This window comes from Ambystoma mexicanum, chromosome 7p (genome assembly GCF_040938575.1).
Source record: "Ambystoma mexicanum isolate Mex_15411 chromosome 7p, UKY_AmexF1_1, whole genome shotgun sequence".
Classification (NCBI taxonomy): domain Eukaryota; kingdom Metazoa; phylum Chordata; class Amphibia; order Caudata; family Ambystomatidae; genus Ambystoma; species Ambystoma mexicanum.
This window is the reverse complement of record NC_090939.1, coordinates 628282832-628300609: the sequence shown is the minus strand read 5'-3', so window position 1 is coordinate 628300609 and position 17778 is coordinate 628282832. Positions and strand designations below refer to the sequence as shown.

The window sequence follows — 17778 nt, the reverse complement described above, 5'->3', positions numbered from 1 at the left end:
AGGTAGTGCATGGCCACTGTGTTGTCCGTCAGGATCAGGACATTCTTTCCTCGCACAGTCGGCAGAAAAGCCTTCAGGGCTAGCCTGACGGCTCTCAGCTCCAACAGATTGATATGGAGTCTGGACTCCGACGGAGACCAACGACCGCTGACTGTCAGCTCGTTGGCATGAGCTCCCCATCCCGTGAGGGATGCATCCGTCACGATCGTCACCTCCGGCCAGGGAAGCCAAAATGGAGCCCCTTCATCAAGTTGCCTTCGACAGCCCACCACAGAAGGTCCCGGGCGACTGAGGGCGGCACCTGAACCGGGTCTGACATCCTGCCGGAGGACTGCGACCATTGCACCTTGAGTGCCCACTGCAAAGATCTCATCCGTAGGCGAGCCTCTGGCACCAGAAGAATGCAGGATGCCATGAGGCCGAGCAACCTCAAGAACTCAAACGCTGGGAGCGTCTGGGCATGCTGAAACTTGTGCACCATCTGCTGAATGTGAAGAGCCCCCACCTGGGGAGGAAAACACTGCCCCAGGGAAGTGTCGAGCACTGCTCCGATGTACTGGAGCCGCTGTGTTGGTGTCAAATGGGACTTCTTTAAATTGAGGGAGAAGCCCAGCCTGTGAAGGGAGTGGCAGGTGACGGACAGATGATCCAGGACTTGCTCGGGAGAGCTCCCCCTGATCAACCAATCGTCCAGGTAGGGGTAGACGTGAATCCCCCTTGCCTGAGATGCGCTGCCACCACCACCATGAGCTTGGTGAAAACCCTCGGGGCGGAGGTCAATCCGAACGGCAGGACCCGAAGCTGTAAGTGCGAGTCGCCAACCGCGAACCTCAGGTACTTCTTGTGCTTGGGATGGATCGGCACAGGGAAGTAAGCATCCTTGAGGTCGAGAGACACCAACCAGTCCTGAAGCTGAAGGGCCTGGAGGACTTGAGAGAGAGTAACCATCTTGAACTTGTCCTTCCTGAGGAGTTTGTTCAAACCGCGCAAGTCCATGATGGGTCTCAATCCCCCGTCTTTCTCTGAAATCAAAAAATAAGGGGAATACCATCCCTTGTTCCTCTCCGCTACTTGCGCCAGTTCTATGGCGCCTTTCTCCAGCAGGGCTTGAATTTCCTGCGCAAGGAGCGGATCCGGACTCTTCAAAGAGAGGTTCCCCGGTGGATTGTCGCGAGGCCTGTGCCGAAAGGGAAGACAGTAGCCGTGGGTTATGATCTCCAGAACCCACACATCTGAAGTAATGGCACGCCACTCTACAAGATGCTGCGCCAGCCTTCCCCCAACCGGCGAACCATGGGACATGGCCTCATGACTGAGTGGTAGCGGCTGCGGCGTTACCTGAGGGCAAAGAGGCAACTGCCCGAGTGGCCTTGGCACCACGGGTACCCTGTCGTCCACCTCTGGTACCCCTGCGTTGGCCTCTTTGACTGCCAGCTCCTCTCGCTTTACTGAAGGACGAGTAATAGCGAAAGGAACCACCCCTCCATTGCTGTCCCCTAGGACGAAAAAGCGGAGGTTGGCGAACTGCAGCGCCCAACGACTTCGATGCAGCTTTGGAGGTCTGCAACCTCTCAAGGCGCTCGTCAGCCTTGCTGCCAAAAAGGTGTTCACCGTCAAAGGGCATGTTGAGGAGCCGGGACTGCACATCAGGAGCAAACCCCGACTTCCGTAACCACGCAAACCTGCGTATCACGGTGCTCGCCGCCATGGACCTGCTGACGACGCATTCAGCCATTTCCAAACCCGACTGAAGGGACTCACACATGGCATCCTTACCATCCTGCACCATAGCAAGGAAACCATCCCGTTCGCCCCCTTCGGGAATATGTTCAGCCGCTAACGCAACACAGTTCCACAGAGTGTGTGTGAAACGAGACAAGGCACAAATGGAGTTGGCCGCCTGAAGCGCCATACCACCAGAAGAAAACACTTTCTTCGCCCAGCCATCAAAACGTTTGTCGTCCCTATCAGGAGGGATTGTAGGGTACGACGCCTGCTTTGCCGGGGCCGTGGCCGCCTGCACCACCAACTCTCTGGAGTGGGGTGCCTGGTCAAGTAGCAGGGGTCGCTACTGGCTGGATGGTATTTTCGCGACAAGGACCTGCCCACCGCCGGGAGACTCTCCGGAGCAGTCCAAGCCGCCGCCACCCTTCTCTGTAGAGCCATATGAAACGGCAGTACCGGGTCAGTTGGGGGACCAACATCAAGGATGTCCGTGAGATCATCCTGCACAAACTCCCCTGGGGGAGCAGACCATCCCAAGTACTCGGAAACCCTAGCCATAAGGCGCCGGTACGAGGAATCGGCATGAGAGCCAGGCTCAGGCCTATAAAACTCCACCTCCGTAGAGGTGTCCAGTCCACTGGCATCATGCAGTGACTGCCTCAAATCGTCAAACTGACTATGGCCCGAGACCATTTCAACTGGAACCTGACTAGGAACCAGGCCATCAGAATCCTCATCCACCTCCGAAATATATTCCAGGTGGCGAAAAGAAGGCACCCGAGAGTGCTTGGGTTCCCCCGTGCCACGGGGTACCTCCGACACCCTGGCCTTGAAAGCCGTCGAGGGCGTCGAGCCAATCGGCGCTGGCGTTGAGAGAACAGTCATCGGCGCCAAGAGGATCGGCGTCGACGTCAGATGCAGCGCCGCCAGCATCGATGGCGTCGCCACAGTCCTCGGAGCTCCGAGCGTGTCCTTCGATGACCTGAGCTTCGACGACTTCCTCGGAGCCGGAGCCTCGAGAAAGCCTGTCGACCCCCTCGACGCCTCAGACGTCGATGTCTTCCTCGAAGACATCACAGGTGCACACGGTCTCGAACGCGTCGAGGACCGGGACCTTCGAATGGGTACATCGAGAATGAGTCCCCTTGTCCGAACGGGACCTCTCCCGTGACTCGTGCCGACCACTCTTGCGAGCGGTGTCTCTCGACCTCTCACGGCCGACCCCACTCGGGGGCGTGGACGTGTAGTACCCTGCGACTCGAGAATCGCCAGCATTTTCTTCCCGAAGGAAGCCCATTCCTCTGGCGTCGCACGGCTGGTGGGGTAAGCGACGTGCCGGGCAGAGTCCTCAGAAGAGGACCTGGAAGACGACCGCTGTCGGCGCTTCCGGGAATGCCTCGAAGAGGCCGAGGAGTGGCGAGACCGACTCCTAGAAGGAGACCCACGAGACTTGCGACGATGACGTGGAGAGTCACCTCTCGAATCAAACGTCGAAAGCGCCGCAGACTTCGACTTCCGGGGCTTAGACACCCGACCTACCGACAACTTCTTACGTTCTCGTAAGGCTTTGGACGTGAGTGACTGGCAGTCGATACAGTCATCCGTGTCGTGGGCCTCCCCGAGGCACCAGAGCCAGGCGTCGTGCGAGTCCGTCACCGACATCTTGGACCCACACTCCCCGCACTTCTTGAAGCCCGGACGCGGGGTCGAAGACGAAGTAGAAGACATCTTCACACAAAGGATTTTCTCATAAAAACGAACAGGTTCGAAGAACCGAGAAGAACAGAACTCCAAAGAGTCGAGGCATTAACCGAGATTCACGAAGCAGCACGTTCGCGGAAAAAACGGAACTGAGGCTACGGGCGTCGTGCATCCTACTTATCACATCAGATGACGTCAGAGGCGGTCCTCGACGACGGCGCATCAACGTCATCGAAGCAGGACGCCGAAAAAAGTTTCCGAAGCAGCACAGCTGTGGTGATTACCTGTCATAGATATGGAATACGTCGGAGGACTCAATCCCCTCGAACACAACATATTAAAAAAAGAACAGGCAATTTTTCGAAGGTTTTGCAGTATGACGTTATGTCATATACGCAATGCAAGGATTGCCACATGTATAATAGATTAGAATGCTGCACCCTTGCACAAAAGGAACTATCCACTACATCAGAAACACACTCGGCATGTGCCAGAGGGGCACCATTTGCCTTTTTCCCAGCAAACCTTTCCGTGGACACAATATGTAAAGCTGCAATGTGGAGCTCCATATACACTTTTACTAAATACTACTCTATGAATCCGTTGAGCAGAACATACTCGCAACTCAGCTGAGCAGTACTTGGGCATTTATTTGCAACTGTACAAACTACAACCAGAGACCAATATTGCTAATATATGCATAATATGCTAATCAGAACAGATTTACAAGCCACAAAAGACAAATGTTAGTTGCCAGTAGTAGTGTTTTTGGAGCTTTATCGGTTTAGAATCGCATCCCCAATCTACCTCCCCTCTCGGGTAAAGGAAGAAAAATCATATATAAAATATTATAAAGTGATTTGCAGTTAATACAGGCATGGAGTAATTGTATTATTCTTCACTACATAAACTAAATCGGAGGGTCCTCGCCTTTGTAGAGAGAGTATTGTCGGTACATGAAAGATAAAAAGCACATACCCCAGTGCAGGCACTCTGTTGCATTAAGTCAATGAAACGGGACGCCTGCACTGGGGTCTGTGCTTTTTCCCTCACACGATTATCTGAGTTGTGTGCTTTCATCCCTGCTGTTAGGCAGCGCCATACTATCTACTTACAAACAACGGAACTGGAGTGGTGCAGCTTTCATAGGTCTGACAACCTTTCACGTTTGTCAGCAAGATTCGATGAGAGGAATGCCCATGCCAACGCCTATCTTTTACTTTACAATAAACAGCCTGTAGTACTCTGTAACAACCGCTACATGGTGCACTGTGTGCAACGGCTCTGAACTCTAACTTTTCTGCTTAATTAAAAATATAATTGCTATGTTTTTTAAGGCATTTCGGTCCTGGTGTTTTCATTGTGGTTTCTAAAGTAAAATTGCATTTTTAGTGAGTAAAGGTGGGCAAACCAGAATATTTAATCCACAGTGGCACGAAAAACAGCACAAACTGAGGCTGCTTCACAGTTTGAAAATATAACAGAAGCATGTTATATGAGCAAATTCAAACAGACTCAAAGGTTGGCTGTGTGTGTACCACACAAGGTTAATGAAGGTAAGTTCTCTGCGTGAGAGAAAGACTTTCAATCTCATCAATTTCACAGCAGAATAAATGTAGTCACATCACCAAGAACATCTACTTACCATTTCCGGGTATATCCTGGTTAAAGGGATACCTTATATAATGTGCCCGAACCATAAATCAACTATGAATGGACAGTTGTGTACTCAGATTTTTTTTTAAACCACTTTTACTTTATAGGGCCCCATGCATTGTTAACCTTTGTCAACCCGTGTGTCTGTCTGTATTAAACTGAAAGGTCTAAAGGACCCTGATGCAATTTGGCATTATACAAAATCATTGAAAATTCAATAACACAAGACACACAAGGAGTCAATAAATCAATCAAGAATGCCAGAAGCCAGTATCTGGTTTTATCATCTCCTTTATGATGGACTGATCAGAACATGTTGTACAGTAAAATCCTTATGCCATATGGCCTAGCGGGTGACACAAAGGACCAGTATAGCAGCCTGGTGTCACAAGTTGGATTCACAACCAATCTTTCCACTCACCCCAAACTGTTCCCCATCAACTTACTATGTTGGATCAGTCAGGCTTGAGGGTTTCCTGCACGCTGCTTCTTCATATCCTTCAAGTCTCCCAGTAACGTTCTTAAGTGTTTTCACCCTTCTTCTCTGCCATTAGGCACCTCTCCCTGTGTTGGGCTGAAGTGTCTCCCACATCCTTCTTTTCTGTGAATATTGCCTCTGTTGGTCCCCTTTTGTAGATATTGTTTAGTTTCTCCTAGCAGCTGCTGTTATAGGATGAACTTACTTGGCAAAGCCATGGCAGCATTGCCCCTCCCCCCACTCTTGGCTCCTTGAGTAGGACCTAGTCATCTCATCTTTGTGGGTGCCAGACCATTTCCCCTTTTCAGCACCTCCGTTTGCTGCCCCCTTCAACATTTCACCATATGGTCATGTCCCCTCCCAATGACGGTCCAACCCCTTTCAGTTTGGGGTCTTTCCCGAACCCTCTGCTTTCAGGCCCAGACAACCACCACAAATCTTCTTACGCTGTATATCTGTTTGCTCCTGCCCTTCTCCAACCTCCTCTTATTTTTCTCTGCCACCTCCTGATGTTCACATTCTTCCTCCATCTTCTACCCTGCCTCCTGCTGTTCACAAACCTCCTTGTGATGTTCACCCACCTCCTCATCTTCTCCCTTCTCCTCCTTCTCCCTAGTTGCCAACCTCTTCTGCAAACTCCTGACAACACCTCCGTCCAATATCGCCCACTGCTCTCATAACACCCACACTGAGTGCCCGGGTAATATAAACTCTCCTGCGTGGCCAGACTGAGGCTCTGAAACATATATGGCCACTTGGCGAGGGACTGGGATTTGCTGTGGCTAATTAGTTCACATGGGCTCATTAATTGATAGGGGTGGCGGTCCACGTCTTGAAACCGATTTCATATGTGACATTGCTGTGGTCTGCAGGCACTCACTGGGTTTGTTGGGAGATGTACCACGCGCACTCCGTGAAGCATGTTTGATCTCTCCTGCTTGCCTCAAAGTGAATTGCTCCTTCTCAATTGTGCACGACAACAGGACACTAGAGCGATGGTCATCGGCTAATCAAAATGTCAGTTTGTCCTATTTACGACATTTGAAAAATTGCAGTTTTTTTGCAAATACAAAAGCCGCAGTAAACAAGAGGGTCCTTTGAAAAATAAATTATCTTGAATGGTAAATATCCTACTGTGTTGTTCGACATCTTCCGTTCTGGCATCGAAGTGATATCCTTCTGTTTAATTATGTAGAGCACAAGGCAAAGCTGAATTGCTTCTTGGAAATGGTAGTACCTTGGTTGACGCTTGCCGATAGTAATGATGAAAACGTTTATAATTCTAAGAAAATTAACGCGTTTGACTACGTGTTTTTCTGATTACTAAACAAATGAGATAAAAAGAAACAAGTAGAATGCTTTGACTATTTTTACCAAATCTAGCTTCTACATGAATACGACAACAACTTTGGTAAAATGATGGAACCGATGTAATGTTAAATTCTGATAGTTTTTGTTATGAAACCTGTGTCTAGTCTTCTCTAAATATTCTCAGCTGTGAAGTGACCCATATACGTGTGAAAAATTAAATCTGGTAATGTTGTTTTTATTTTCTTCAACAGCGTTGCCCTTTTTGAAGAACACGGTGGTCCTATTGTACCCATTTGCACTTCTATGTCTTCTGTATGTGCTGTCATTAGCGCTTGGATGGAACTTCACTGGCATGCTTACAACCTTCTACAAATATCGAGTAAAATAAAATAAGGGGTGTTTCTGCTTTTTTTTATCTGTATAATTTGGCACAGCTGCTTTTTTTATCTGTATTGCTACCATTCTTTTTGAAGCAGTGATGAATATATTGTACAAAGTGTAAATATGTAACTTTTCACTGTAAATAAGACGACTTTGTATGGGGTGTGTTTCTATAATGAAGTATCCTAAGTCAGGCATACTTAAGCTCCCTTCAAATCATTTTTATTAAGATGACTAATCATTTCTTTTTCTTTCTCAAAATCAACAAAAATATAAATCGCAAAGAAGGCCACAGCAAGTTGTGCACTGTGGACTGTAGTGATGTGGGAGGAGTTAAGTGCTTCTCCGGTCATGTTTGGCTCTTTTCTTTGTTATAGTTGCCCGTTCCTTTGCCATTGAACTATCTATCACATGTTGTTGTGTTTCAAAAGCAGGCCACATACCATGACATTTCCACTTGTGATAACATTGATCACGGCTCCTTTTCCAGGCCAAGTTCTGTCACTCTACAAAATGCGGGTTCCAACATGCCTACGACCTAACAAGCTGCTATAAAATCTCACATATTTTGATTGGGATAAACAAATACCTGTATAAATATATGCAAAGTACATTCCTAATGGAAAACCTAAAACATGTACATTTTGTGTAATAAATATTTTCAAACGGCTACAGTTGTAATTAGTTGTGTAATGAGAATGTGTCCAGGTTCTTCTACGGTGTTTACTGTGCATCATGTGCTTTGTGAAAAAGAAAAGTCATTTATTTTACAGCCTGTCCCTGAAGATGGTCATGGATGACTGAAATGCATTGGACACAATTTGCAACAGGCCTATTTCTTAACCATTTTTCTCTAAACCACTTGGTGAATCATCATTTATTCATACTTGCAATGATTGCTACAATATAAAGTGAAGACAAAATTAAGTGAATTCACACACAGGTCCTTCCAGCTGTCTGAGACACCCAACCCAGACAAACATTTGGCATCAAGTATTTCACATTTAATTCTTTGTTCCTAGGATGTTAACTCTATGTCCTAGAGATGCCCTTGGGAAAGGGGGCCATGATGTTCAGACCAGGGGCCCGCGGCGCGACTAAATACGTTCTACCATTGGGTAGTGCTTCTCCAAATGAATTTGTTCACAGCTTGCTGTGCATGCTACAGTAATGGAGAGATATCAGCAGCTGCCATTGGAAGGACGGCATATTTGAATCAATATTGCCTCACCTTTGGAGAACAAATCACAAGGAGGAGAGTTGCAAGCAGTTTAGATTACCTCACTGTCCTCAAGTATGTTGCAATTAAGATTATTGGTCTGCAGTCATGATAGAACCACACTCCTTGACCCAGGAAATAAGGAATCCCGATAACTGATGGGAGGATCAGGCCCCTGGAATAGGGTTCTCTCGCCAGTTCTACCCACCGACATGCACCCCTACATATGGTCTAGTTAAGCAATATAATACATTTCGTCCTAAGGGAAGCTCAAGTAAAGAGAGGATACCTTTCCTCATCCCGGCAATAAGGCCTTATACACTCCACTCGCATTAAAAGCCCCAACGAGATTGTTCAATTGGTATGGTTCATTAGGAGAGCTGTCAGTTTTTCCCATCCCATGGAGATCCTAGAGCAGGGTGGGGGATGCACATAGGGCTCCTTAACTGCGCCTCCCACCAACAGTGCCCGTCCCTATCTAGGTACGTAGTAAATTACAAAAACCCGGGGTATCCTTTCTTGCACCTGTGCACCCTCCAAAACTGAGGCAAGACCTTTCATTCTCAAGACTATCAAAAGGAGAGGGTACTTTTGCCACTATGCCCATCCACATCCACCCCTAAACGGCGACGAGAGTTACCCAGGATTGCCTCTTTTATAGATTCACATCCTTTTCATTTTGCTTGTTTTCAGGCTGGGCATATTTTATAATGTGTTTTAAAAGCAGTTAAAACAAAAAATGCAATTGCATAGCCTATGCGCCTTATATTAGGCCATTTGGCCTTCTACTAATGAAGTGAGCAGGCCCTAAGCTTAGTCTTTATACCAGCTTCAGATTCTAGCCTCATGTTGTGTTGAAGTGTGCATTCGAGTTATGTTCTACTTTCATTCAACTAACTGAAAACAAAGTCACCAGATAATGTTCCCTTCTTTTTTTTAATAACCTCTGGATCTTTTAATAGCACTTGTAGTTCTCTGGGAAGGGAATCCTGATTATATCACAGTGAGCTGCAATGTTTAATTGCATCTTGAATTAGATTAATCTTTTCAAGAAATTGATGCAGACAAGCAAAAGAGGTCTACTTGCAGAACCCTTCGGTCTTCTAGCCCGAAGAATTTATTTTCAGAAACCCAACATAAGTGTTTTGCCTTCATCCTCACCATATTGTAGAAGACTGACAATTCTGTTAGTCTAAAAAGTAAAATATGAAGACAAGGAAGATGCATGGCGTGTAGGCTAATTGAGAGTACTTGGCCTACATCAGAAGCAGACTCATCAAGTACAAAAGACATCTGCAAGAATAATGTAGAAAAGGTAAGGGCTAATGTTGGGGCTAATAGTGAAAAGTTCTGATCGGAACCAGGCTGTTCGAGAAACTGCTTCCAAGCCCTGCCCCTCGACTACAATCTATGTAAGTGCAGGTTCAGTGAAAGGAGCATCAGCCAACACAGTCCGCATTGACAGCAAAAGGGTTAGTGCAACCTCCACCAACACGTCCGTCGGTGTAAGCCTCATCAGTTCAACTTCAGGTCGTGAGACCACCTTCATGTGCGTCATTTTCACAGGTCTGTCCAATCCATCTTTCACTCCTTGTGAAACTGTCTCATCCAAATAAGCTACTATCATTGCAGATCCTGACCATACCAGCAAACATTGGTATCCAAACTTAACAACCACCTGCCGCTGCCTGCAGCTCGACAAGTAGCACCTTTGCTGGTAATACGGATGCAGCCACCTCCACGGACTATCCCACTGCGACCACTGCCTCAGTTTTGAAATTCTCCAGGTCCGATAGTCGATAAGGAAGAGGCAAGCGTTCAAGCAGCATGTTGTAAATATTTGTCAGCAGTTTAAAGCATAGTAATGTCCATAGTTAATTGTTTTTTTTGTGCAATATTCTAGCATAATCAAAATATTATTTTTTTGACAAATCCACATCTTTTGGTTTCAAGATTGAAAAGGCCCCAATATTCTTTGAATGCACAATTCACAGAAGTGAATCTGCATGTGCACATGATAGAGCCCGCAGATTCATTTGATTACAGTAGTGCAAATGCAGGATGTAGGGAACGGTTTGGCACACTTGCAAGTGCATGCCTGATGCTCAAACGCGTGCATTTGCGACTGCGGTCCACCCTCCGTGCGTTCTCTCATGCCTCCTTTTCCCAATGCACATCAGACTCGGGGAATTCCTATTGCTTCCTGGTCTGTTTTCAAATTTCAGCAAATAATCAGTGCCCAAAATAAAAAAACCCTCTTGCATGCAGTTAGTGATCTGATTCCTTTTCCATTGTCTTGAATTCATAAGTAATTTGTGAATCAGATATTTGTACTGTTGGATCTGCAGGCACAGAAATGACAAAGTGCTAGTTTATCTTTGCACCTAGACATTTTAGCATCCATTCAGGTACTCTGGAGCAATCCTCTAATTATTCATTTTACTATCAACATGCCAATGCATCCAACTGCTGACTCACAAAGGACAAATAACCACTGGCAAGAGAAGCTGGACACTGGCAAGACAAGCTGGAAACCCATAAACCTGGAGGAACCTGGATATCTTATGGAAGATGCCATCCCAGCGATCCAGAAGTCTTACTGTCTGGAGTAGTTTCAACGACACTAGAAAACTGGATTGCCAAAGCACTAGACATCCACTCGGTGTATCGCCATCTAAGGAAAAGAAAAGACTTCAGCAAGAAAGTTCACACCCACCTACTAGCTCTGAAAAAAATAAATGAAATACTTGGAGAAAAAACATGGAGGAAACACTAAACCCCACAAGACAATATCGCCTACCAAAGACAGATCCGCCACTACAAAGGAGAAATCCTTAAAGCAAACACTATTCTGCATGAATCAATAGTGCACCTCATCCATTGAAAGAACTTTACTAAATCACTAATGAGATGAGAAGCCCTGCTTCCTGCGCCAAAATACCTTCACCTACCCAAACATTGTGATATCACCAGCCATTTCAGAAGCAAAATATAAAGTGTATAGCAATCCATCAAAGCAGCAGTAAGGAACGTAATCGGAAGCAACACTCAAACCCCAGTCCAGGATTCAGCCTACGACCCCACTGATGAACAGCATTTGAACCTGTATCTGAACCTGGCTTAAAAGAATTGTTGCATTTTAGCAGCAAAGTCAGCTCTCCAATTGACTCCTGCCCAACAGACATCTACTAACAGATCCTTAACAAGGAAACACCAGCTTTCTACCTTCGCAAAAGAACTGCTTGCTTGAAACAGATATTGTACAAAAGTCTTTCAAGAATGCCCATGTCAAACCACTTCTAAAAAACACTGCTGGAGACCCAGAAGACCCTTCCAACTTTCATCCTATCTCAAACATGCCAAACCCAAGCAAACTTCTAGAGAGCTAGGTATACAGCCAAATCTTGGTAGATGTAATTAATCTTTTATAACATGCTTAATACTAGAGACATGTCTTTAAGCACGGGACCAGGATTCAAACCTGTGCTGCTCTGCATTGTCTTGCTTCCAAGACAAACATGTTGCCCCTGGGCTATCCTCCCGGCCCCCGTGTAGAGTCTAATAACGTACTAGATTACTCACAAGTTGGTTTTAGACCTATGAGAGGCACCAAATCAGAGCTGGTTTCCATTTGGGATGACCACAAAATCGCAGTGGACAACATTACCTCGTCACTCGTACTCCTTAATATCTCTGCAGCCTTCAACACTGTTAAACTCAGTATAATAATTAGAAGGCTTGAAGAAACGTGACTCCAGAACACAGCCCTACAATGCATGAGATTGTTCCTAATGGACAGAAATCAAGTGGCGAAGGGCTGTTAAGGCAGGGAAGATTGCCATGGCATGGGTGTTCTCAATGCCTTGAAATTGACTTTGTAATTCATAGCTACTCGCTGTTGGTCTCTCCTTAGAAAACTACTTTGAGTCAAAGGGGGTGCTGTTGCGTGCAATGGAAATTGGTGCCTCCGGCTCGAGAAAAATCCTTTCCACAATAAATCCTGCCAGAGCCAACGCTAACATACGGATGCTGTAAAATACAGCTACGGAATGTCCACGGAACAAGCCCTGAAAACACTGGACACGCTCAGCGCGGAATAACAAAGAAATCCTGCCTGGAATCTGCAGCGGCTGAGGGGCTGTGACGTGGCCACCTGAGGGCTCCACGTATTACCTACGCTAAGCCGAGGAGCCGGGCCCAGTGAGGGGAGGGGCATCACACCCGTAGCAAGGCGCTACAGAGCGAAGACAACACACTGTGTCGCTGCCCCCACTTGAACAAACACTAATAACAGCTGACCCCTCATAAGAGGACGGAGCCTGTGGGAGCCGCGGCGGACAGCTGCACACTCGAGATCCGTGAGGCAGTGTCGGAAACGGAGGCCCCGTGGCACGGGCTGGCGGTGGTGCTTCGTGCCTACTGGGGGCGCGATTGAAGGCGCGGTGGACGCCCTGGGGGCCTGGCCTCCCCAGCCCCAGACGGCCTCACTCGTGACTGTATCCGGAGACCTAGTGCACTCCAACGGCAGCTGTGCGGCAGAGGTGAGGCCTGAGAGGAGGCTCACGAGAGAAGCGGACATCACCCCCCCGCCAAGTAAGTGGAGCGTGGCGGGGGGAGCCCCTGTCAGAGCAAGTATATCCTGGGGCACTGCTCAACGTGGGACCACAGAGGGGTGCAGCAGGGAAGCTCCTGGGCTGCAGATGTAACCAAGGGCCAGTACCTGAGCCCCAGTGGAATCGGGGAAGGACTACATTTATACCGCTGGCATGGCCCAGCCATAGACTTATGAGCTGGATGCAGCTGTCTGCCAACGCTACGCATCCACTGCAGTGAGGAGCTGGGGGTCCCCATCCCATACAGTGGGTCAGCAGCAGGCCTTGCGGCCCCAACCAACGTGCCTCGGGGGGTTGCAGGAGTCCCCTTTGTAGCGTACCCCAAGTGGTGGCGGCTCGCCGGAGGTGTGGTGGGGCCAACCCTTGATTGACTTGCAATACATCCTGAGCCGGGTGGGGAGGTAAGGGCAGCAACACCACCCCGCCTGTACTTACCGAACTCTCTTACTGGATACCAGCACATTAGACATAAATATGTGGGAGAGCACAGTCCACCCTTAAAGCTATAGCTCTAACCCATGGGGCGCACCGAGAAAAAGGGCTCAGGAGGGAAAAAGACTGGCCAAATGGACTCCTTTGCCAGCTCCCAGCCGCATGCTGCGGCCGGGGGGATGCCACAAACATCTGATAGCCAGGACACAGATCCATTAGACCACTTGGCAGCAATAGTAAAGAACGGATTCCTGGCGGATAAGGTCAAGCTGGATGACATAGTGGCGACAATCGGATCCTTGAAAGCGTGGGTGGAAAAGGAGAGTATGCGCATTACGGAAGCAGAGAACAGAATAAGCACAAATGACACAATCTCGCAGCATGTCCATGATACAGCCCAACTCAAAGCAGAACTACGCAAAACTCAGAGCAAGTTCGAAGATCTTGAATCTAGATCGCGGAGAAATAACATTCGGATAGTCGGGGTCTCAGAAATGTTTGCTGAGAACTTTTCTGGGGGCGGAGTCCCTCTCGGACCACTTTCTTGTTGAGAGAGCTCACCCCAGCCTTGCATCCCCTCCGAAGCCGGGTGCTCCACCCCGCACCATAATAGCACGTCTCCTCAACTATAGGGACAGGGATACAATACTCCGACTGTCTAGGGAAAAAGGATCGCTGCAATACGAAGACAATAGAATATCCATATATCCAGACTTCTCAGCAAACATAAAAACACAGAGAAGGTCTTATGAGATAGTCAAGAAACAGCTACGGATGCGCTACGTGCCCTACGCCCTGATCTTCCCTGCAAAAATGAGAATCCAACATTGAGGGAGATCCCACTTCTTCGAAAACCCTGCGGAGGACATGGCGTATGTGGAGACCTCCATCCCGCTTCCTCCGGGAGACCGGAGGGGAGATCAAAATGCGAGACCAAGACCAGGTGAAGAGAGAAGGGACCCAGCAGACTGATGAAGGAACACCATTCATGCAGCATGATAACGTTTAAGAAACATTAATAAAGTTGGACTGGACCAAAGTTCATTGTTTATCGAGCCGTGAAGCCTCCAACAAGGGCAGCCAGATGGCTACAGCGGCTGTCCCTCAGGAAAGGTCCACTAGCTCAGAAGAATTCCCACTAGGCAAGTTATGAGTGTTATCGGGCAGCATCGTCAAGTTCGGGGAGATGATGTGGGTGGGGGCGTCAGGACACCAGAGAATGTTCAGCTATGTTGAGCCATATGGGGAGAGGGGGAGAAGTTTGCAAGTTGGGCCCGCGCATGGTGGAGTGGGAGAACTTGGGTGTTGGGGTTAAAAGTTATGCGGTCTCGCAGGTGTGGTTGCTGCTCCCGCCATGCGAATACGGGAACTACTGGACACAGTGGTTGGTCATAATACACGTATGTGCAGTATCACAGATGGGTTGAGAATACCACTGTTATCCTGGAATAGGCGAGGACTAAACAACCCGATGAAGGCCAGGAAGGTCGGGAACTATGTTACCAGACATAGCCCTCAGATTGTGATGTTACAAGACACTTATGCACTGGGAGCTGTAAATATGAATATACTGTCTAAATGGGGGAAGTTTCGATATTACACGGACTACTCGTCTCAGTCCAGGGGAGCTATCATTCTTATACACCCCTCACTGGGGTTCCAGACTAAAGGGCACAAGATAGACCCATTGGGAAGATATGTTCTGGTATGGGGGAAATAGCGGGTAAACAAATAACACTGGTTAACATGTATGGCCCCAACATTGATGACCTGGACTTTTACTTAAACATATATGAAACCCTCAATAAGCTTGATGTGTCGACCATAATATAGGGAGGTGATTTCAACATGGCTCTTGACCCCACGCTAGACCGATCCAACACGAAAATGAGGACACCCACCAGAATGGCGTTAACATTGGGTCAACTACTCACACAAATGGCATTGATAGATGCATGGCGTACATTATTCCCTGATGCCAGGCGATAAACCTATTACTCTTCTGTCCATGACAGTGAATCACGCATAGATTATTTTTTCGTGTCACAGGGCCTATCGGAGGTGCTGTAGAGCTGTGAAATCCTGCCCTGTACACTGTCAGATCATTCCCCTGTGCTGCTGGAGCTTAGGCTTAGAAACACTCCCAGACCGGCTAGAAGATGGAGAATGCCGGGTGGGATACTTGGTGACCCAAATGTGGTGGAGTCTCCTGCGTGTTGAAATAGTTCAGTTCTTCACTAACAATATTGGGACAGTGGAACGGGTCTCCACGGTCTGGGAGACCATCAAGGTTTGGGCTAGGGGAGCACTGATTTCGAGGTCCACTGGTCTCTTAAAGGGAGAAAGAAGGGAACTTGAGGGGGTAGAAAATACATTAAACAGCCTTGAGGAAACATATAGCCGCACGCATGATAAGGACACCCTCGTTGAGATTCACAAACACATAAGAGACTTCGATGACCTGGCCGCCAGAGAAATACGATTTCTGGCAGCCCCTGCCAGAGCACGCAGATACGGTGAGGGGAACAAGGCGGGTAGAACATTGGCCTATCTGATTAAACATGAGAGGCAACCACACCCGATTACCAGTATACAAACAGCACCAAATGAGGTGCTGACGAGCGAGGAGGGGATGAATGGGAAGTTCGTCAAATTTTACCAAACACTATTTGCAAACAGAGACAGGAAAACAACCGCTGAGATAAAGGCCTATTTGGCGGCACTGGAGCTCCCAAAGCCTCCGCTTGAAAATAAAATGGCTCTAGATCAGCCGATCACTGCAGAAGAAGTTAACAAGGCGATTAAGGACCTCTCGTCAGGTAAGGCACCGGGCTCCGATGGGCTGGGGGCCGAATTCTACAAGGAGTTCCGTGCGGAACTAGTTCCCATAATGTTGAAAACCCGGGAGGAGGCACTAGAGGGAAGGATACTGCCCCCAACAATGAGAGAAGCCATAATAACTCTGCTACCCAAGCCCTGACGGCCACCTTGTGATATGTCATCATATAGGCCCCTCTCACTTATTAATGTTGATGCTAAGATATTCGCAAAGGTGTTGGCGAATCAAATGTTACCCCTAGTCTCCACCTTTTCCATCAGGAGAACAGGTGAGCGCTGCCTCAAATTTTGCTGCTTTTTGTGCCTTCATTTTATCCAAAAGTGGAACTCCCAAGATGGCCGCCGGCAGTGGAAGTCGCGTCTGAACCGCGCTCCGGCCGGGCCGCCAATATTAAAGCACTTCATCATGAGAATCCCGAGATTATAGGAGCCGTTTACTCACCTGGCGCTTCCGTGTAGCTCCGGGCACAGGAGCGGAACAAAATTTCCCCAGCAGGACCCCCAGGGCAGACACGGCCGACGAGGATCACGGGTCGCCCTCCCCCATCGAGGGTGATCCAACAGGCATCCGGGAGTGCCCGCATGCGCTCCGAGCAGGACTGGATCACGCGGCGGGGCAGGGGAGAGAGCGCTCGCCCTTTGGACTCCCACCATTGGGAGAAGGGAAAGTTGGCTGGACGCCGGTGGGCTCGGAGCGCAGGCCCCGAAAAGTTAATTTAAGGAGCTGCGGGGCAGGGGAGAGAGCGCTCGTCCTTCAGACTCCCACCACCGGGAGAAGGGAAAGTTGGTTGGACGTCGGTGGGCTCGGAGTGTGGGCCCCGAGAGTATAGGAGCTGTTTACTCACCCGGCACTCCCGTGTAGCTCCGGGCACAGGAGCGGAAGAAAATTTCCCCAGCAGGACCCCCAGGGCAGACACGGGGGATGAGGACCACGGGTTCCCCTCCCCCATCGAGGGGGATCCAACAGGCATACGAGAGTGCCCGCTTGCGCTTAGAGCAGGACTGGATCGCGCGGCGGGGCAGGGGAGAGAGCGCTCGCCCTTCGGACGCCCACCATCTGGAGAAGGGAAAGTTGGTTGGACACCGGCGGGCTCGGAGCGTGGGCCCCGGAAAGCTAATTTATGGAGCTGTGCGGGTGGCACCCCCCCCAACCCCTCCTGCGCGAGAAAACAGACGTGGGTGAGGGGGTTGCGGCAGTGGGTCAAGAAGGGCCCGAGAGACTATCCCTCTGGGAACACCAGTGCTGGCAGCCGCAGGATCGATATTCTGGCACACAAGGCCCAGGTGCCGGGGGACAGGCTGGAGGAGGAGGCACCATCATCGGGCAGGAAGTAGGAAGGCACCGGCAGCCGCGGAGGAAAGAAGGATTAACAGCTGAAGGTTAGCACGCCGGCGGGGTGCCCCCATCCTGCCTCCACAACAGG

At 48.9% G+C, this 17778-nt stretch overlaps 1 protein-coding gene across 5 annotated transcripts in view; it reads left to right on the top strand.

Moving 5' to 3' along the window:
• UNC50 (unc-50 inner nuclear membrane RNA binding protein) overlaps nt 1-7922 on the top strand; it is a 529462-nt gene extending 521540 nt beyond the window's left edge. For all 5 annotated transcript variants that reach the window (XM_069636655.1, XM_069636654.1, XM_069636652.1 and 2 more), the window contains one exon: nt 7123-7922. In XM_069636655.1, the coding sequence (XP_069492756.1) occupies nt 7123-7259 (137 nt within the window). In that variant the 3' untranslated portion in view covers nt 7260-7922. The remainder of the gene's footprint in view (nt 1-7122) is intronic.
• Nucleotides 7923-17778: the final 9856 nt, after the last annotated feature.